Source organism: Moschus berezovskii, chromosome 7 (genome assembly GCF_049115385.1).
Source record: "Moschus berezovskii isolate FMDL1 chromosome 7, NW_MosBer_1.0, whole genome shotgun sequence".
Taxonomy (NCBI): Eukaryota; Metazoa; Chordata; class Mammalia; order Artiodactyla; family Moschidae; genus Moschus; species Moschus berezovskii.
In genome coordinates, this window is record NC_142466.1 from 106337300 (window position 1) to 106359651 (window position 22352).

Genomic DNA, 22352 nt, shown 5'->3' on the forward strand with positions numbered 1-22352 from the left:
GCAGATTTTTTACCGTCTGAGCCACCAGGGAAGCCAGGCTCCACCAGAGATGATGCAAATCAGAAACTCTGGGGGTTGAGTCCAGGCAGTTGTATTTTAAGATTGAGAAACAGTTTTATGGAGAAACTTCACCTCCTATTCTCTTTCCAGAGAATCTAGCTGCCCCATCTTCTGTGACCCCATGCTAAATTAACTCAGATTTTCCTCTCTGTGCCCAGGAAAAAGCTATCAATATGACTCCCCACACCAATGCTTTTTGCAAATGGGCACCAAGAATAATCTTTGAGTGATGGAAATATTCTGTCTCTTGATTGTCGTGGTGGTTAGATAACTGTATGCATTTGCCAAAACGCATTGAACTGTAGACTTAAATTTGGTGAATTTTATTATATGTAAATTACACTTCATTAAGCCACTATTTAAAATGGTATGAATATTTGAAAGGAAGAAATATATTGCTATTTATTCACAGAAATTAACACCATATTGTTTGGTTAATTTCACTTGTGAATGAGTTCTCTTTCTTGACATACCAATGTTCTTCTTTAGTCTGATGTTCCTTAAAGATTTGGCAATTCTTGGCTGCCTTTTCTCCTTTGACTTTAGGAATGTCTGGTAAGCTTACAGTGATTGTAGATACAGTCCAGGTCCCTGCCTTTCATCATTATGGGGGTGGTGGTGGAATATACCGAGTGCTAGTCCTCCAGTATGGGGGTTCCTTCTCCTCTACCCCTGGCATTTTCTAGGCAGCTGGGACTTTGGGATCACACTCAGAGTTTCCACCTGGGAGAGATGCTGCCATCTGATTCTTGCTATAGGTGAAGGAGGGGGAAGCGCTATCAGGTCTAGCTACTTCTTAAAGTGGTTTTCAGTTGTGGTCTTTAAACCAACAGCATCAACACCACCTGGGAACTTATTAGAAATGCACTTTCTCAGGCCCTGTCCCAGATGAACTGAAACAGAAACTCTGGGGTGGGGTTCAGTCTATACTCCGACTTGCCCTTCACGTGGTCTTGCAGAGTAGCCCGGTTAGTTTCCTGGACAACCACTCTTTTCCTTGACCCCCTTTCACAGCAAGCACCCTTGCAAGTATTTCAAGCTGAGGTCTCTTCTCTCAGTCCGATTTCAACTGCTCTCTATCGTTCAGAAATTCCCCACATTTTCTGGTGGGTTGGTATCCCTGTAGCAGCTATTCTTGCTTTCTCGTGTCCTCATGGACCTTTATTTTTAATTGTGGCTCAGTCGGTGAAGAACCCGCCTGTCTGCGGTGCAGGAGACCTGGGTTCCATCCCTGGGTTGGGAAGATCCCCTGGAGAAGTGAAAGGCTACCCACTCCAGTATTCTGGCCTGGAGAGTTCCATGGACACAACTGAGCGACTTTCACTTTCACCTGGAGAAGGAAATGGCAATCCACTCCAGTATTCTTGCCTGGGAAATCCCATGGACACAAGAGCCTGGTGGGCTATAGTCCATGGGATAGCAAAGAGTTGGACATGACTGAGTGGCTAAACATGGCTAAACATGCCACCACAATGCAAATAACCTAAAATTTACCATCTTAACTGTTTTTAAGTGTGTAGTTTGGTAGTGTTAAGTGCATTCACATTGTTGTGCAATGCTCATCATTATCTATCTCAGTAACTTTCATTTTGCAAAGTTGAAATTCTTATCCTTAAACAACTCCCCATCAAATGGAATTTTAAAAAGGATTTTTTTTTTCTGTCATTAAAAGGAATCTTGGGTGGTATTGAGGTCAATGCAAGTGCTCTGTATGCCATCTTTTTTTTTTAATTGTGGTTAAATATACCTAACATAACATTTATTAGCTTAACTATTTTTTTTTTTGGCAGTTGCATGTGGGATCTTAGTTCCCTCACCAGGGATGGAACCTGCTCCCCCTGCAGTGGAAGCAGAGCCTTAACCACTGAACCACCAAGGAAGTCCCTCTCAACCATTTTTAGATATGCAGTTCAGTGGTATTAAATTCATTCATATTGTTGTACAAGATCACAATTATCCATCTCCAGAACTTTTTCATCTTCCTGAACTGAAACTCTGTACCTGTTAAACATTAATTTCCCATTCCTCCCTTGCCAGCCCCTGGCAACCGCTGTCTATTTTCTGTCTCTATAAATTTGACTAAATACCTCATATCAATGGAATTATATAGTATTTGTCCCTTTGTGACTGGCTTATTTCACTTAGAATAATGTCAAGTTTCAACCACATTGTAGCATGTGTTAGAATTTCCTTCCTTTTTAAGGCTGAATAATATTCTATTGTGTATATTCACCATGTTTTGTTTATCCATTCACTCATCAAGGAACATTTGGGTTGCTTCCACTTTGGGGCTGTTGTAATAATCCTGCTATGAACATGGGTGTGCAAATTTCTTTTCATGTCCCTGCTTTCTCTTCGTTGAAGCAGGTAGCCAGAAGTAGAATTGCTGGTTCATATGGTAATTCTAACTAATTTTTGGAGGAACTGCCATTCTGCTTTCCCTAGCATCTGCTCCATTTTACATCCCTACCAACAGTGCACAAGGGTTCCAGTATCTCCACATCCTTGCCAACACTTCTTTTCTTCTTCTTCTTTTATGATAGCCATCCTAATGGATGTGAAGTGGTATCCCATTGCAGTTTTGATTTTCATTTCCCTAATGATTAGTGATGTTGAACATCTTTTCATGTGCTTATTGGCCATTTGTATATCTTCTCTGGAGAAACAGCAATTCTAGTATTTTGTCTATTTTTTAATCAGGTTGGTTTTGTTTTTTTGTCCCTGAGTTTCAGTAATTTTTCATATACTTTATATATTAATGCCTTATAGGATATGTAATTTGTAAATATTTTTGGTTGCATTTTCACTCTATTACTAGTGTCCTTTAATGCACAAAATTTTTTCATTTTAATAAAGTCCAATTTGTCTGTTTTTTTATTTCATTGCTTGTGTCTTTGCTGTTTTATCCAAGAAAATCAGTGCCAAATCCAGTGTCATGAAGCCCAGTGTTTCCTTCTCTCTTTGCCATCTTAATCTAGCCTCTCATAGCAGTTTCTATTTGTCTTCTGCTGCTGCTGCTAAGTCACTTCAGTCGTGTCCGACTCTGTGCAACCCCATAGACAGAAGCCCACCAGGCTCCTGTCCCTGGGATTCTCCAGGCAAGAACACTGGAGTGGGTTGCCACTTCCTTCTCCAATGCATGAAAGTGAAAAGTGAAAATGAAGTCGCTCAGTCATGTCCGACTCTTAGCGACCCCATGGACTGCAGCCTACCAGGCTCCTCCGTCCATGGGATTTTCCAGGCAAGAGTACTGGAGTGGGTTGCCATTGCTTTCTCCGATTTGTCTTCTAGTTAAACATAAATATCTAACTTTTCCCCACCCTGCCCTTGTCATTAGCATTAATGTTTCAGTTCAGTTCAGTCGCTCAGTTGTGTCTGACTCTCCGCGACCCCATGAATCACAGCACGCCAGGCCTCCCTGTCCATCACCAACTCTCGGAGTTCATTCAAACTCATGTCCATCGAGTGGGTGATGCCATCCAGCCATCTCATTCTCGGTCGTCCCCTTCTCCTCCCACCCCCAATCCTTCCCAGCATCAGAGTCTTTTCCAGTGAGTCAACTCATTGTTTGAGTCAACTCATAAAGTTTCAGCTTTAGCATCTGTCCTTCCAATGAACACCCAGGATTGATCTCCTTTAGAATGGACTGGTTGGATCTCCTTGCAGTCCAAGGGACTCTCAAGAGTCTTCTCCAACACCACAGTTCAAAAGCATCAATTCTTCGGCAATCAGCTTTCTTCACAGTCCAACTCTCACATCCATACATGACCACGGGAAAAACCATAGCCTTGACTAGATGGACCTTTGTTGGCAAAGTAATGTCTCTGCTTTTTAATATACTGTCTAGGTTGGTCATAACTTTCCTTCCAACCTGGCAATTTTGCTATCAATCCATAATGTAGATACAACCACTCTTTGATGAAAGGCTAAGACATGCTGGAGTAAGTTCGGAATGACCTTGATCTTAACCCTGATCCCAGTGAAAAGGACCTGGGAAGACTAGACTAGGGAGGGTTTTGGAATCAAAAGGACCTCACCCAAATCTGCTTGTGTCTACCACTGCTGGCTGCATGGTTGGGGGCATGTTTTGCCTCTTTGAGCTTCAGTTTTTATCTTTTTTGTTGTTTTAAAAATTTTTGTTCCTGTTTTTGGTGGCTCTGGGTCTGCATTGTAGCACATGGACTTTCTCTAGTGTGGTGAGTGGGGGCGACTCTTCATTGTGGTGGAGGGCTTCTCATTGCCGTGGCTTCTCTTGTTGCAGAGCACAGTCTAGGTATGCAGGCTTCAGTAGTTGCAGCACATGGGCTCAGTAGTTGTGGCACACGGGCTTTGTAGCATGTTTGATCGTCCTGGGCCAGGGATTGAACCTGTGTCCCCTGCATTGGCAGGCAGATTCTTAATCACTGGATCGCCAGGCAAGTCCTATAGTTGATCTTTAAAGTGGGGATAATTATAGCTACTTTAGGGGTAGTTGTGAGAGTGACAGATAATGGTAGAGAAAGACCTCTCTGGCTCTTGGAAGCTGGGAGTCCTAATTAATACTGATGCTGTGTTAGACTTGGTTGTCACCCAGTATAACTCCTCACCTTGACCTCTAGCCCATGAGCACCTCCAGGACGCAGTTAGCACGTCTTCATCTCTGGATCCTAACACTTGGTCCCAAGCCTGGCCAATGGTAGGATCTCTGTAGGCGTTTGTTGACTGAATGATTTGGAAGGTGAAGAAACATTCCCTTGAAGCCAGCCTGAAAGCCACATCCTTGTCTTGGCACATAAGTGTGAAGCAGTGAGTCTGCGGATTCGTATGGAAAGCATTCTTGCTCTTGGAATGTATTTCTTTCCACATATGACTCCAACGATGCCCGACTTTTCCTCTCTCCTCTTCACTGCTGCTGTTATTTGTTTACTTTCCAAATGAAACTGATCCTGCACCGAGAGGGAATTTTGGAAGAAGTTTCAATGGACATGAAAGCCGGGTGCCTGAATGGTTTTATTGCTGAGTCCTACGTCTGGGAAACCTCTCGGTACTGAGGTTTCCTTCAGAATGAAAGACAAGGGGAAGCTGACTGGCAGACACACTGACTACAAATAGAGATCTTTTGAATTCCCAATTTTAGCAAAGTTTGCTCTGATAGATTCTGTTCAGTTCTGTTAGGTTACACTGAATTTGGTGCTTAGGTGAGTATGGAGCAGATCAGATTTTTTTTTTTTTTCTGATTCCATTAAAATTTTTATTCTCTGTACAAAATAATGTCATTAGCAACTTTAAAAAAAGTTACAGCATGAAGTATTTCTTGACATGCTAAAGTGGCCAACACTGAGACTAAGGAAATACATGTATTAATTTTGGATCATAGTTCCTTTTGTAAGCTATTTTTGGAAGGCAATTTGCTGTCATCAACATCAGATTTTCTCCCTTGGTGAAGTATTTGTTCAAAGACAAGTCCTTATGAGTAATCGTCAGAGAGAGAGGAAGCAGGTTAATTATACTTTGAAAAGGCTTTTGGGTGCCAAAGCTGGTAGGATGTGCAAACATATAGGCTAGAACTGTTTCAAGAAGATCTTAAAAGAATCGTGGCTAATATCATTCACCCCAGTGACTATTTCTGAGCTCAGATTTAGCGGAAGATGATTACGTTCACTTGACAGAAACATGATCAGGCAAGTATTTTATATTCTGGCACATTCTTTATGCTCTTTCACTAGGCAGACTCTAGTTTCCATGGGTCCAGACCCTCCCTAGTGTTATCAACCGACCACCGACAACATCCATTTTAAACACACATCTGAGCAATCCTCCTCCTGCCTAAAAATCCTCACTAGCTATCCCATTTCTTCCAGGATATGGCCCAAAGATATCCCAGGCCTGTGTGAGCCAACCCTCTGTTGAACCTGTAAGCTTGATCCCTGGGTGTTTCACAGCATTTTTAGAACTCTCCACTTACATATATAACAAAAAATTCACCATTTCAGACTAAACAAATCATGGCATTTAGTACATGTACAAATGCAACCATTTCTATGATGTAGTTTCAGAATATTTTCATCACTCCTAAATGAAACCATATACACCTTAAGCGGTCACTCCCTGCGGCCCCTCCCTGCAGCCCTTGGCAACCACCAACCTACTTTTTGTGTCCCTGGATTTATCTGTTTTGGCTATTTCGTATGTCTAGAATCATTGTTTAGAATATCGTATGGAATCATATAATGTGTGACCTTTGAGTTTAGTTTATTTTATATAATACGATATTTTCGACGTTCATTTGTGTGGTGACAGTACTGTGTTAGAAATTCATGCCAGACTTTTCTGGTGGGACAGTGGATAAGAATACACCTGCCAATGCAGGGAGCATGGGTTCAATCTCTGGTCTGAGAAGATTCCACCCGCCACAGAGCAACGAAGCCTATGTGCCACGACTACTGAGCCTGCACTCCGCAACAAGAGAAGCCACCGCAATGAAAAGCCCACACACCCCAAAAAAGAATGGCCCTGACTTGCTGCAACTAGAGAAAGCCTGAGTGCAACAGCAAAGACCCAATGTGGCCGTGAAAGTGAAAGTCGCTCAGTTGTGTCCTACTCTTTGGGACCCCATGGAGTATACAGTCCATGGAATTCCCCAGTCCAGAATACTAGAGTGGGTAGCCTTTCCCTTCTCCAGCAGATCTTCCCGACCCAGGAATCGAATCAGGGTCTCCTGCATTGCAGGAGGATTCTTTACCAACTGAGTTATCAGGGAAGCCCATAAGTATATAAATAAATAAAAATAGAAAAAAAAAAGATTCGTGACTTTGTGTGTCTGAATAACATTCTATTGTATGTATATAGCACAATTTGTTTATGCATCCATCTGATGACAGACATTTGGATGGTTTCCACTTTTGGGCTGTTGTGACTGCTGCATGCATGTAGTTATATTTGCATGAGTACCTGTTTTCAGTTCTTTTGGGTATATACCTAGGGGTGGAACTGCTGGGTCCTATTATATTTCTGTTTAATGTTTTGAAGAATTTTCAAACTATTTTCTTCCCTTTTCTCTCTCCTTTTAAAAATTTTATTTATTTTTATTTTTGGCTGTGCTGGGTCTTCTCTGATGTGTATGGGCTTTCCCTAGCTGTGGTGAGTATGGGCTCCAGTAGCTTCAACATGCAGACATAGTAGCTAAGGCTCACGGGCTCTAGAGCTCAGGCTCAGTGTTGCAGTGCATGGGCTTAGCTGCCCTGAGCAATGTGGAATCTTCCCGGACCAGGGTTCAAACCCATTAACCCCTGGGTTGGCAGTAGGACTCCCATCCACTGCACCACCAGGGAAATCCCCTTTTCTCTTGTATTTCTGTAGTACAATGGATTCAAGAGAATTCCTATTGTAGTTCAATTAGATATTTTGTTGTAACAGGCTGTCTATGTATCTGAGGGCAGGGATTGGGTCTTCTTCATCTGTGAATCTCTAGTACCTGTTACAGGGCTGCACGGAGTAGGTGCTCAATAAATGTGTGTAGAATTGAATTGACTGTAGAGGGATTATGGGCTTCCCTGGTGGCTCAGAGGTTAAAGTGTCTGCCTCCAATGCAGGAGACCCAGGTTTGATCCCTGGGTCGGGAAGATCCCCTGGAGAAGGAAACGGTAACCCACTCCAGCATTCTTGCCTGGAGAATCCCATGGACGGAGAAGCCTGGTAGGCTGCAGTCCATGGGGTCACATAGAGTCAGACACGACTGAGTGATGGAACGGAACGGAACGTAGAGGGATTATATGCAGTTTTTATCCTTGAGTAAGATGTGGTGTGTATGATAAGCTGTGAATATGAGTTATGGGCTAGTGGAGATTGGGGGTGGGGAAGGTAAAAAAAAAAGTTAGAAAAAGGGGGGCTTCCCTGGTGGCTCAGATGGTAAAGAATATGAGTGATAGGCTAAATGGAGATAGGGTGAAGAAGACCCTGCCAATTCCTTTCAGTTCAGTTCAGTCGCTCAGTCGTGTCCGACTCTTTGCAACCCCATGAACCGCAGCACGCCAGGCCTCCCTGTCCATCACCAGCTCCTGGAGTCCACCCAAACCCATGTCCATTGAGTCAGTCATGCCATCCAACCATCTCATCCTCTGTCGTCCCCTTCTCCTCCTGCCCTCAATTTTCCCCAGCATCAGGGTCTTTTCAAATGAGTCAGTTCTTTGCATCAGGTGGCCAAAGTATTGGAGTTTCAGCTTCAACATCAGTCCTTCTAATGAACACCCAAGACTGATCTCCTTTAGGATGGACTGGGTGGATATCCTTGCAGTCCAAGGGACGCTCAAGAGTCTTCTCCAACAGTTCAAAAGCATTAATTCTTCGGCACTCAGTTTTCTTTAGAGTCCAACTCTCACATCCATACATGACCACTGGAAAAACCACAGCCTTGGACAAAGGGGAAAGAAGACCAGTGTGGCAGAACTAGTTATCCACAAGGACCTGGCTTCTATGGCTGGTTTCCTTCTCCTATAAGTCCATTTAATTGTGTCCAACTCTGCAACCCCATGGACTATAGCTCTCCAGGCTTCTCTGTCTGTGGGATTTCCCAGGCAAGAATACTGGAGCAGGTTGCCATTTCCTTCTCCATGGGCTCTTCTCGACCCAGGGATCAAGCCCACATCTCTTGTATTGGCAGATAAGTTCTTTACCACTAGCGTTTGCCTTTAACTAACTCATTTTAATTTTCTGGGGCATTCAGTTCTCCTCTTTGTCAAATGAAAAGGTGGAATATTTGAGTGATATTCATTTTTTGGTTTGTTTAAGCAGTGGGAATTTGTTTTTTTCATAGGAAATCACTGTTCCTTGGAAGCCCATGATGCCTTTGTCAGGGGAGGGCAGAGTGCAGAGCAAGGCACAGACCAGAAGGCAGGGCAGCCCTGATCCCTGCAACCCCAAGACTGACAGGACCCTGAAACCCAAGGCCCCAGCGCACTCAGTAGCTCTGAGAGACCCCTGATCTAGAAAGACCAAGGAAGCCTTAATGCACACAAGTAAATATTATTCTACAAAAAAAGTATTTTTTCCCAAGCAATAGAAAGGAGCTTAAGGAATGAGATAGCAACTTCAACAAGAAAAGAACAAAAGATTTTGATGAAACATTGCATCGAGTAATCCATCTGGTTAAAAAGGGGATCCTTCCTCATACTTCCCTTCTCACCTCCTCATACTTTTTTTAAAAAAAGGTGCTGCAGGTTGACTTCATGAACGGAATTGTCAAACATTTGTAGTCTCCTAACTGAGCGGATTCCTGCAACATGAGAGCATTTCCTCTGCAAATGTCCTGCCTGGTACCACAGCTGAGCGGATCCCTGGGCAGGCCTGATCTCGTCCTTACTTTCTGGGCTTCCTTTTCTTTCACTCTCTCTCTCTCCCCTGGCAAAATGTCTTGAAAACAGGACATTTACACACCGCCCTCGTGTTATCTTTTCTCTCTAGTTCTTTGCTTTTGAACTAGCCTTCAACATGGGGCGGGTTAGCTGAGGACCCCCAGACCACTTCCTGGGCTGCCTGTGGCACCGGTAAGTCACAACCTGTCTCTGCACAGGGATCGCTGGTAATGCTCGGCTTGCCTTGCTCCCGTTCAGATTTTTATTTCCGCAGAAGCTCATTTGGAGGGAACACTCCTGAAAACGTACTGCCTGGACCTCAAAGTCTCTTTTGGTGTGTTCAAACTCAGGCACAGAAGTCATTCAGGGACTGAGATTGCAGTTGATTTAGCCGGGCGTCTGAATTAGCCCCCAAACCACATCATTCTTATTGTAAGTATCTCTACTTGCTGTCATAGAGACAGTTCAAGCGGTGTAACCACAAACATCATTCACGTTCCACTAGTAACCCTCTTGTTCATTTTTTTTTTTGCAAAGCTCCTCTGGAAGCAACTTCTTCTAAAACAGATTTTCTAGACAACGACTGCTTTTTTGCTGATGGAGTCCTATTATAAAAAATAGGAGAAATTCAGTTTCAATATCCCTCTGATTCTACTTGCTTAGCAGTTGCTTTCACTCCAAAATGGGCAGGAAGGTAAACACTGCAATCTTTTTACCATTTCTTTAAATGCTTTTAGAAAAGAGAACTTACAGTTTTCTGGAGAGTGCCCACATGCTGTTAACCCCTCGCGCTCCACCATGGTGCTGTGGGGCTGAATGGAGGACTGGAGGCCGTAATCCCTTAACCGGCACTTCAAAAACGATGTAGAAAAGCTGAAGTCTGTCTGCAAACCCCAAAACTTGTCTCCACGATCTTGCCTCGAACAGCTTCCAAAGTATAATGCAGCGTGATTGTTTTCCTCTGGGAAAACCTGTGGAACAGGTCTTTGAGCACCATTGGATGTGTCAGAGGCTTAATTGATTCTTTACCATGTCTCTGCACCCCATAATAGCCTTGCTAAGCACAGGACGTGTTTTACGGGAATAGTCACCCAGAGCTTAATTTGTTGTTGTGAGGCAGACAAGACTGTTTCCCAATGAAATTAAATCTGTTTCGTGCCCTGCAAGTTTCTTCCTGATGAAGTGTGCTCTGCTGACTACTGAGAGCGCAACCCTTGATGGTCTCCAATTAGCATGGATGCCGTTCCAGGGAAAGCTTACTCTCTGTTCCTTGCCAGTTCTGGAAGAACATTCTGGTGGAGAACAGGGCTGTCACAGAACTCTGTTCCTTGAGTTTACTTTTCTCTTGCTTCTTGGATCACAAGACAGGGGTGATCCACATGCCCTTATCACAACCATATAAAGTCATCTCATACATGCTATCTCATTTTCTCATATTGATAACATTGCCAAGAGGGCAGGCAGGTATTATTATGCCCATTTTACAGATAAGAAAACTGAGTCCCAACTAGTCTTGGAACTTACTCAAGGAGCCACTGATAACAAGTGCCAAGTAAGGACTAGAAAGCACTCACTCTTTTTAGTAATCACCCTCTTCCTCGGTCTAACGTGGGCTTCCCTTTGTGGCTCAGCAGGTAAGGAATCCACCCGCACGGTGGGAAACCTGGGTTCGATCCCTGGGTTGGGAAGATCCCCTGGAGAAGGGAAAGGATACCCACTCTAGTATTCTGGCCTGTAGAATTCCATGAACCATATAGTCCTTGGGGTGGCAAAGAGTTGGACACGACTGAGCAACTTTCACTTTGGAGTAAAGTAGCCAAGACTGCTCTACCTAGAACTTACTGCAGTGGGATTTCTGCCCTGCTACCCCTCAACACAATTCAGTTATTCATTCAATCAACAAACAGTTGTAGTGAGTATGAATCTGGGGCCTCAAAATTCAGATCTATGAAACAATAGATTTATTTTTATGTAACTTCAATTAAATTCTCTCTTGGGTCCTCATTCCCCCTGCTGGCAGAAACTTGTCAATTTTAGGTTTTCTCTGCCAGATCAGGGATTTCCTCCTCCTTCCCACCTTTTTTTTTTCTTTCTGTACCTGTAAATAAGTTCAGGCCATTAGAAGATGTGTGTGTGTGTGTGTGTGTGTGTTATGGAAATGGTAGAAGCATATGGCCTTCTGGGCTCTTCTCATTCTGACTGCTGTTGGAATGTGTGGTCCGTCTGGCCTTCCAATATTTGGTAAGTGCTAGTATTTATTGCTATGTGCTTTTTTAAAAATCCAGCTTTTGAGGCATCTGTAGAACCGCTGGCTTGCTTTCCTTCACCTAGCGTCTGTGTCCTCCTTGAAAGTATGAAAGACACGTGGCTGATCTCCTGAGCTGCTCTGAAGATCTGGGGGAGTTTCATAGGACTGTCTCAGGTCTCTTGGTCTAGCTTTGTCATAGGTCATTTTTACCTGCAGCTTCTCTCTCCCTCCCTACTCCATGTGGGGGTGGGGAGAGGACACTTCCTCACCTCCTCAGATGTCCCCTGGCATGAGGCACAAGTCTCCTCTACTGCCCGGATCTCCCAAGCCAGCCTGGGGTGTGTCTCATTTCCCTGACCACACACTCGAGGGAAGGAGACAGGGTGGGTGAGGGACAGAAACAGCGACATTCTTCCTCATCTAAGTGTCTGTTCTCTTCTCCAACACTGGCCTCTAGAGCAGGTAAATTTCACTTCCTCTGGGTTGGGGGGATGAGCTGGGGTGAGGAGGAAGAATTAACTCAGCAAGAACTTCTATTATTTCTGCCAGGAGCTCAGGTTTGAAGGTCAAAAGCTATGAGTTACTAATAACTACGTTCTTTTCTTTCTTGAAGCAGTAAAGGAGGAATATCTTGTCTGTCTAGGTTTGGAGGAGAGCCATGGGTTATGTGTGTATGTACGTGTGTGTGAGGGGGCGTGCTCAGTCGCTTCATTCATGTCCCACTCTTTCCCATCCTTTGGACTGTAGCCCCCCAGGCTCCTCTGTCCATGGGATTCTCCAGGCAAGAATACTGGAGTGGGTTGCCATGTTCCCCTCCAGGGGATCTCCCTGACTCAGGGATCGAACCTGTACCTCTTATATCTACTGCATTGGCAGGCGGGTTCTTTACCACTAGTGCCACCTGGGAAGCCCGAGTGTGTGTGTTGGGTAAACTGCTAATGTTTCATAATATTATCCTGAGTTTAATCATTTTGTCTATTATATTTCAGATTCTCTGTCAGGGAATATAGAGATGATGAACAGGCTATATCCCTTGCTCAGGATGTTCACAGCCTAGTGAGAAAGCCAGGGACATGGGGGTTGACTCTAAAGTAAGATGCAGGCTGAGGGCAGTGTGCACTATTTAAACCAGTATAGTGGTGCTGGGCGGAGAAGGCAATGGCAAGCCACTCTAATACTCTTGCCTAGAAAATCCCATGGATGGAGGAGCCTGGTAGGCTGCAGTCCGTGGGGTCGCTAAGGGTCGGACACGACTGAGCGACTTCACTTTCACTTTTCACTTTCCACTTTCACACATTGGAGAAGGAAATGGCAACCCACTCCAGTGTTCTTGCCTGGAGAATCCCAGGGACAGGGGAGCCTGGTGGGCTTCCATCTATGGGGTCACAAAGAGTCAGACACGACTGAAGTGACTTAGCAGCAGCAGCAGCAGTGGTGCTGGGGCTTCCCTGTGGCTCAGACAGTAAAGCGTCTGCCTGCAATGCGGGAAACCTGGGTTCAATCCCTGGGTTGTGAAGATGCCCTGGAGAAGGCAATGGAAATCTACTCCAGTACTCTTGCTTGGAAAATCCCATGGATGGAGGAGTCTGGTAGGCTACCGTCCATGGGGTCGCAAAGAGTCGGACACGACTGAACAACTTCATTTTTTTTTTTTTTTAGTGGTTCTGGCTGATTGGAAGAATGTCTAAGGTGCCACTTGTACCCTTTCCCCAATACTTTGGCCACCTAATGCGAAGAACTGACTCAATGGAAAAGACCCTGATGCTGGGACTGATTGAAGGCCAGAGGAGAAGGTGACGACAGAGGATGAGATGGTTGGATGGCATCACCGACTCAATGGATATGAGTTTGAGCAAGCTCCAGAAATTGATGATGGACAGGGAAGCCTGCCATGCTGTAGTCCATGGGGGTCACAAAGAGTTGGACATGACTGAGTGACTGAACTGAACTGTACCCTTTCCCTGAAAACCCAAACAAAGACTACAATTCTACAGTTTCCCTGTTATGCAAACTATTTAGGGCTCACCACTTTGGGTGTCTGATCTGAACTAAGATGCAAGTGGAAAGCAAAAGGAAACTTAATAAAACAATTATAATTTTGTATTTATGATCTCATGGGACTTTCTGTACCTCAGTGAGAACTCATAGGGTTATTTCCATGTGGCCCATATGAAGCCAAGGTTACTTAGTAACAGCATCTTCTAGATAAGAAACAAGCTGAGAAATATTAATCCAGCATCATGAAATAATTTGAACTTTTACTTCTGTTTCTCAAAAAAGCCCTGAAAGAGTCTATTCTTTACATGAAGCAAATTCCCTCCTCCTATTTCATCTTCTCTTTTCTTCCTCTTGCCTTCCTGTTTGTCCTATCTGTCCATCCATCCATCCATCATCTAACATTCATTCATCTGTCTCACAGTAGGCTTTGCTCTTTCCTGGTCCAAACTTCCACCCAAATCTCTCAAACTGAGCTGACATAGTCTTTTGGGGAAAAAAAAACAAACATTTTCAACCATTTTCTATTTTAGTTTCCTCTTTTTCTCTTTATCCCTTTCTTTTTCCTCTACTTCTTCCAGTTCAGTGACGACCTGCTCTTTTAAGTACAAGTCTAAATATTACTTTATCTACATAATATAGATCTGGAAAAAAATCTGGAGAAGACAGAACCATCCTTAATATGCTGGGGGTGGAGGTGATGGGTTGATGGGAGAGGCAGAGCTCAAGGAAGCAAAAACAGAATTTTCCTTAGTTGATGGAGAAGGTAAAGTTCAGTCGCTCAATCATGTCCGACCCTTTGTGACCACATGGACTGCAGCATGCCAGGCTTCCCTGTCCATCACCAAATCCTGGAGTTTGCTCAAACTCATGTCTGTTGTCAGTGATGCCATCTAACCATCTCATTCTCTGTGTCCCTTCTCCTCCTGCCTTCAATTTTTCCCAGCATCAGGGTCTTTTCCAATGAGTCAGTTCTTCACATCAGGTGGCCAAAGTATTGGAGTTTCAGCTTCAGCATCAGTCCTTCCAATGAACACCCAGGACTGATCTCCTTTAGGATTGACTGGTTGGATCTTCTTGTGGTCCAAGGGACTCTCAAGAGTCTTTTCCAACACCACAGTTCAAAAGCATCAATTATTCAGCTCTCAGCTTTCTTTATAGTCCAACTCTCACATCCATACACGACTACTGGACAAACTATAGCTTTGACTTGACAGAACTTTGTTGGCAAAGTAATGTCTCTGCTTTTTAATCTGTCTAGGTTGGTCATAACTTTTCTTCCAAGGAGCAAGTGTCTTTTAATTTCATGGTTGCAGTCACCATCTGCAGTGATTTTGGAACCCCCAAAATAAAGTCTCTTACTGTTTCCACTGTTTCCCCATCTATCTGCCATGAAGTGATGAGACCAGATGCCATGATCTTCGTTTTCTGAATGTTGAGCTTCAAGCCAACCTTTTCACTCTCCTCTTTCACTTTCATCAAGAGGCTCTTTAGTTCTTCGCTTTCTGCCATAAGGGTGGTGTCATCTGCACATCTGAGGTTATTGATATTTCTCCCGGCAATCTTGATTCCAGCTTGTGCTTCCTCCAGCCCAGCGTTTCTCATGATGTAGTCTGCATATAAGTTAAATAAGTAGGGTGACAATACACAGCCTTGACATACTCCTTTCCCGATTTGGAGCCAGTCTATTGTTCCATGTGCAGTTCTAAGTATAATATTATTTGCAAGTCTATTTTTTTTTTTTAAAAAATCAAAAACCATTTTACAGACGAAGAAACTGAGCCCTGAAGAATAAAATAAGCCGCTCAAGGTCGCATAGCTGGTAAGTGACAGAAGTGTGATTTAAATATGGGTCTTTGACATCAAGTGTTCTTCCTACTCACAAGTGGGGTAAATTACCAGTTTCTCTATAATTCAAATTAGAGGAAAATTCAAATAGCAAAGATTCTCTCTCTACCCCTCAAAAGTAGTAATGGAGAAGTCAGTTAATGGAAAAAAGATGGCAGGTTTAACACAAGAACTATGATTTGTTGGCTCTTTGATGTAGAGATACTAATGGCCACACTACAAGAAGTAAGGCAAGAGCCAGGAGAGGCCGTGAGATAGAAGAAGCTTTGAATTGATAGGACTGGAGTCATAGGGGTTCCAAAGTTCATGATGTAAGTATCAGCCGCAGGGAAATCTGAGGGGTCTGGGTTACTGCAGAAGAAAAGCATGTTAAGCAGTGAGAACAGAAAAACCCTGGTACTATTTCCTGATTATTGTATAGTACATGGTCCCTGCAAAAAATTAAAATATGTAGCACAAAGTGAACAGCCCATGTAAGACCCCAACCCACACAGCCATGAAAGTCATAAGAAAAATTTCCATATTTTTTCTATACAAATATTAGTATGGTGGTAAAACAGCAGAGTACCACTCACAATCTGTATGATTTCAAAATTTAAAAATTTGTTAAGGTTTATTGTATGGCCCAGAATATCATCCATCTTGGTGAATGTTTCATGGGTCCTGAAAAGGAAGGTATATTCTGCTGTTGTTGGGTAGCATGATCCATAAATGTCAATTATATTAAGTTGGCTGAGAGTGTTGTTCAGGTTTATTATAGTCTTACAAGTATTCTATGTACTCATTTCATCACTTATTGAGTGGGAAATGTTGAACTCTCCAAGTGTGACTGTGGGTTTATCTATTAATATTTCTCCCTTCTGTCCTAACAGTTTTTTGCTTCATGTATTTAAAGATCTGTTTTAAGTGCATACACTTTTAAGATTATGATATCTTCTTTGTGAAGTGATCAAGTGACCGTTTCATTGTTATGTAACGTTCCCTTTCACACCTTGTAATGTCTATTCTGTCTGACATTAATATAGCCTCATTAACTTTCTTTTGATTGATTCATGGTATATCATTTCTCACTCTTTTACTTTTAATTTATCTCTGTCTCTATATTTAAAGTGGATTTTGTGTAGGCAGTACATAGTCAGGTCTTTAAAAAAATAAACCAATCTGACAACCTCTGTTTTTTAATTGGTGTATTCAGACCATTTATATTTAATTTAATTATTGATATAGGCCTACCATTTAATATTGATTTTCTGTTGTTCCTTCTAGTATTTTTGTTCCTTTATCCCTGCTTTCTGCATCCTTTCAGATTATTTAATTATACTTAATGTGGCAACCCACTCCAGTCCTCTTCCCTGAAAAATCCCAAGGATGGAGGGGCCTGGTAGGCTACAGTCTATGGGGTCCCGAAGAGTCAGACAAGACTGACTGACTTCACTTTCACTTTCAGTATTCCATTTTAACATATCAATTGACTTTTGGCTGTATCTGTTTGCATTTAAGTAAATAGATAGGGACTATAGCAAACATGCTTAAACTTTTACAGTTCACTTCAGTTCAGTTCAGTTCAGTCGCTCAGTCGTGTCCGACTCTTTGCGACCCCATGAATCACAGCACGCCAGGCCTCCCTGTCTATCACCAACTCCCGGAGTTCACTCAAACTCATGTCTATCGAGTCGGTGATGCCATCCAACCATCTCATTCTCTGTCGTCCCCATCTCCTCCTGCCCCCAATCCCTCCCAGCATCAGAGTCTTTTCCAGTGAGTCAACTCGTCGCATGAGGTGGCCAAAGTATTGGAGTTTCAGCTTTAGCATCAGTGCTTCCAATGAACACCCAGGATTGATCTCCTTTAGGATGGACTGGTTGGATCTCCTTGTAGTACAAGGAACTCTCAAGAGTCTTCTCCAGCACCACAGTTCAAAAGCATCAATTCTTCGGCGATCAGCTTTCTTCACAGTCCAACCACGGGAAAAAACATAGCCTTGACTAGACGGACCTTTGTTGGCAAAGTAATGTCTCTGCTTTTTAATATACTATCAAGGTTGGTCATAACTTTCCTTCCAAGGAGTAAGCGTCTTTTAATTTCATGGCTGCAATCAGCATCTGCAGTGATTTCATGTATTTCAAGATTATTCTCCTCTATCTTATGGACCATCATTATGAAAACTGCTTTAATACCTTTGCCTGATCATTCCAGCATCTGTGTCATCTAGGAGTTGGCATCTTTTGTCTTTTCCCTTGAAATTTTCTTCGTTTGTGTTTGCTGGGTGATTTGAGGTTGTATTCTAAACATTATGTCATAAGACTCTGTATGCTATTAAAATCCTCTGGCAAATGTTGATATTTATATTTCAGAGGAGCCTTGTAGCCTGCCGTCTATGGGGTCGCACAGAGTCGGACACGACTGAAGCAACTTAGCAGCAGCAGACCTTATTGGGAGAAGGCAATGGCAACCCACTCCAGTACTCTTGCCTGGAAAATCCCATGGACAGGGGAGCCTGGTAGGCTGCAGTCCACGGGGTCACTAAGAGTTGGACACGACTGAGTGATGTCACTTTCACTTTTATGCATTGGAGAAGGAAATGGCAACCACTCCAGTGTTCTTGCCTGGAGAATCCCAGGGACGGGAGAGCCTAGTGGGCTGCCGTCTATGGGGTTGCACAGAGTTGGACACGACTGAAGCGACTTAGCAGCAGCAGCAGCAGACCTTATTGTGTTCGTATTGCAAGATCTGTACCCCCTTCTGTGGATGACTTTTCCGATGTTAGTTTTCAAACTGTTGCTATGGCATTTGGGGTCTGTCCCATATTCGTGCTACTCTGGGCTGATCTGAGACTCGAGTGGTGGTTTAAATTATAATTCAGTTCTGAAAGACTTTCCCATGATGCTTTGTATCTGTCTAGTGCATTCATGCCTCAGAGTTAAGTCTGAGCCTTAACTGTGTAGGTTCATACACAGAATTAGAAGATTCCTTTTTCTGGGTCTTTCCTCTCCAGCAGTCTTCTTTGTGATCCAGATCATAGAGGAGTCTTTCCTGATCCTCTGCTCACAAAGATGGGGTTTTACTTAGGGTTTTATCTGTCTGCATTGTTATAGGCAATAGCATCCCTCCATGACTGGGACCCATCCTCAGGGCAAAGAAGCAAGAGAAAAAAAGAGAAGGAAGCAAGGATCCCTCACATACTTTGGGGACTGAAGAGGCCTTTTTCCCAAATTATCTTGGTCAGAGAATCAGAGTTCCTATTGGAGTTTCAGCTTCGTGCAGTGCCGCACACAGTTGGGGCTTGTCTTCAGCTCACACCTGAGGAGCTCAACACTGCACAGGTTGCTGATGCAGTTTTTCACTTTCCTTCTCTATCTCTTCTGTTTACATTTCAGAGTCCTCAGGTAGTTTCTTTTTTAAAATCTTGTACATAGTTTTTAATTGTAAATAGAGAATAGAGATTTACACTTTTGAACTGTGGTGTTGGAGAAGACTCTCGAGAGTCCTTTGGGCAGTAAGGAGATCAAAACAGTCAATCCTAAAGGAACTCAATCCTGAATGTTCATTGAAAGGACTGGTGCTGAAGCTGAAGCTCAATATTTTGGCACCTGATATGAAAAGTTGACTCATTGGAAAAGACCCTCATGCTGGGGAAGATTGAGGACAGGAGAAGAAGGGGGCAACAGAGGATGGTTGGATGGCATCATTGACTCAGTGGACATGAGTTTGAGCAAACTCTAGGAGATAGCGAAGGACAGGGAAACCTGGCATGCTGCAGTCCATGGTGTCACAAAGAGTCAGGCATGACTGAGCGACTAAACAACAACTACAAGGCTTTTGTGGGCTTTATCTATTTTTGCCTGACACCAGATGTTCTTGTAATCCTTTTAAAGTTTCATCTTTTTACTTTTAAATCTGTGCTCCTTCTGGAATTAATTTGGTGTAAAGAGTTATGTAGTGTACTATTACTGTTGTTTTTGTTGTTGTTATCCGAGGAAATCTTTGTTAGGAGAATAAGTCAGGTAGGAGAATAAGTCAAAATAAATACAATAGTGGGAAGACCATGGGATTAGCAGTTGCATCAGTTTGTGTTCAAATGACTCCATTACTTACGAGTTTGTGACCTTGGGCATAACCTCCCTAATTTCCGCTTCCTTATCACTATAGTAGGGATAGTGAACAATATCTGCTTTATGGAGTTGCTGTGACTATTAAATGAGATAAAGCTAATAAGGTATTTTGCACGGGGCCTGACACTTAGTAGGAACTTAATAAATGGCAGTTATTGGGACTACGGTGATGGTGGTAATTATTGTTGTTATATAAATAATAAGACACATTTATTATAAATAATAAGTCATCACACTTGCGAATCAGGTGCATTGAAGGCTTAGGGGGATGTTACTTAGTCACAGTACGTATGTCAGCCACACAGAAAGCTACTCTCTGTCCCAGGATGCGTGTGAGGTCTGAATGAATGACATGATTTGAGCTTGTAGGATCAGGAAACATGACTGGGAAATGGAGAATGTCGTAGGTAACACATTCATAGCTCCCTCAGCTAATGTTAGTAGAGAAGGAAAAGAGAAGAATCCTACATTTTCTAGGATAGTGTTTTTCAAGTTGGTATCATAATCATCTGGTCCACCTGTTCCTGTTAGCACACAGATTCTTGGGCCCCTGACCTAAGAAATTAGAACTGTGGGCACGGCCTGGGAATGTGCATGTAGCAGGCTCCCCAGGCAACTCTTTTATGCACCAAAATTTGAGAAGCTCTTCTCCAGAAAGAAAAGGAAGAAGGTGGGTATAGGGACCTTAGAGAGAAGAGGAAAGAAAAACAGGGACAAAGCAGGAGAGAAAGAGAAGAGAGGAGGGCTAATGAGTTAGAGTATTAACATCTTCCCTTTCTAGGTTTTCACCGGCCCACTGTCACTCACCATGATAAAATACAATCTGGACACTAGTTCTTACACATCACTAGAACATATCCATTTAGTCAACCAGAAGTTTTCGAGTCTGGCTCTGGACCAGAATCCTGAAGAGAGTCAAAGGGAAGAGACACATCATCCAGTAGTGGAGAAAGACACACATACACATATCCCACAGGCAACCACAATTCAGTATGGAGGTGCTGTGCTACTGGGATAAAGTAGGGGCACTAAACACAGCCTGGCAAGATCAAGAAATGGCTTCTGGGAGGAGAATTGCCTGGATTGAGTTTTGTGGAGAGTAATCATTTGTCATGAAGAGGGGAGAATTAGCAGGAAAAGAAAGGGAGCTAAAGACTTACAGCCATATATGTCCAGGGATATGCTGCTTCTTGGTGTTGCTGTAGGGGACAGTTTGAGGTGGGGAGGTTATTTGGTCAAGGAGCTGGATCAATGAGGAACCATTCAACAGTGGAAGCATAGGGTGACTTGGTTGGATCCTCATTTGGTTTTAACATTATTTCTTTAAAATGAAATTAGCTTTATTGATTTTTTCTGATTACAAAGGTAATTCATGCCTATTATGAAAATAAAAAGAGATAATTCAGAAAGGTGTAAGAAAGAAAGTAAAAGTCACCTAGAATTACAACACCCAGAAAAAATCTGCAATTAACGTGTTTGTGTTTCTATTTCGAGACTTTCTTCTAGATGTGTGTACATTTGCTCATACACACAACACATTTTTAAATGAAACCATTTCACACGTGAAATACTGTGTTTTAACACTTTTTCAATATTAAGTGGACATTTGTCTCTGTCAGTAAATATAGATTTATACCTTAATCATAATTTCTAAGAGTACTGTTGCTCATTCTGACCTCCCTCTCACTTCCCATTTGGTCTCACTGCAAGTATCAGCTCAAGGGCGCAGCACCAAAGCCCATCAGGTGCCTGAAGCTACTTTATTGTGAGACCTTGATTCTGGTAAGGTCTCTGTGATGATTAATTTTAGGTGTCAACATGCCAGGTGGAGCAGGTGGTAAAGAATCCTCCTGCCAATGCAGGAGACACAAAAGGAGCAGGTTTGATCCCTGGGTGAGATCTCCTTGAGTAGGAAATGGCACCCCGTCCCAGTATTCTTACCTGGAAAATTCCATGGGCAGAGGAGCTTGGTGGGCCACAGTCCATAGGGCTGCAAAGAGTTGGACACAACTGAGCACACAGCACACGTGATTGAACCATGGGGTGCCAAGATATTTGGTTAAACATTACCCTGGGTGTGTCTATGAAGGTGTTTTTAGATGAGATTAACATTTGAATTAGCAGACTGAATAAAACAGATAGCCCTTCCCAAAGTGGTGGGCATTATCTGATCTGTTGAAGGCCTGATGGAATAAAAATGTGGAGTAAGGGGGAATTTGCTCTCTCTGCCTGACTCTCTTTGAACTAGGACGTCTGTTTTCCCCTGTCTTTGGACTCATACTCAAACTGAAACTTATACCACTGGTTTTCCTGATTCTCAGGCCTTCAGACTTAGATTAGATCCGTGCCATTGGCTCTCCTGGGTCCTAAACTTGTCAACTACAGATTTTGGGGTTTCTTAGTCTCCACAATTGTATGAACCGGTTCCTTATAGTAACTGTCCTAATAGATGTATGTGTGTGTGCTTTTAACTATATATGCTTCAGTTCAGTTCAGTTCAATTGCTCAGTAGTGTCCGACTCTTTGCGATCCCATGAATCACAGCACGCCAGGCCTCCCTGTCCATCACCAACTCCTGGAGTTCACTCAAACTCGTGTCCATTGAGTCAGTGATGCCATCCAACCATCTCATTCTCTGTCGTCCCCTTCTCCTCCTGCCCTCAATCTTTCCCAGCAAAAGGGTTTTTTCCAATGAGTCAGCTCTTCCATCAGGTATTGGAGTTTTCAAACGCCAAAGTATTGGAGTTTCAGCTTCAACAT

The 22352-nt window shown here is 43.1% G+C and overlaps 1 protein-coding gene across 1 annotated transcript in view; it reads right to left on the reverse strand.

Annotated features, from left to right (window-relative positions):
* PTPN3 (protein tyrosine phosphatase non-receptor type 3) overlaps window positions 1-10251 on the reverse strand; it is a 158902-nt gene extending 148651 nt beyond the window's left edge. Inside the window, exon 1 of the mRNA XM_088838259.1 lies at window positions 10141-10251. Coding sequence (XP_088694385.1) covers window positions 10141-10189 — 49 coding nt within the window. The 5' untranslated portion in view covers window positions 10190-10251. The remainder of the gene's footprint in view (window positions 1-10140) is intronic.
* Between the last annotated feature and the right edge of the window lie 12101 nt (window positions 10252-22352).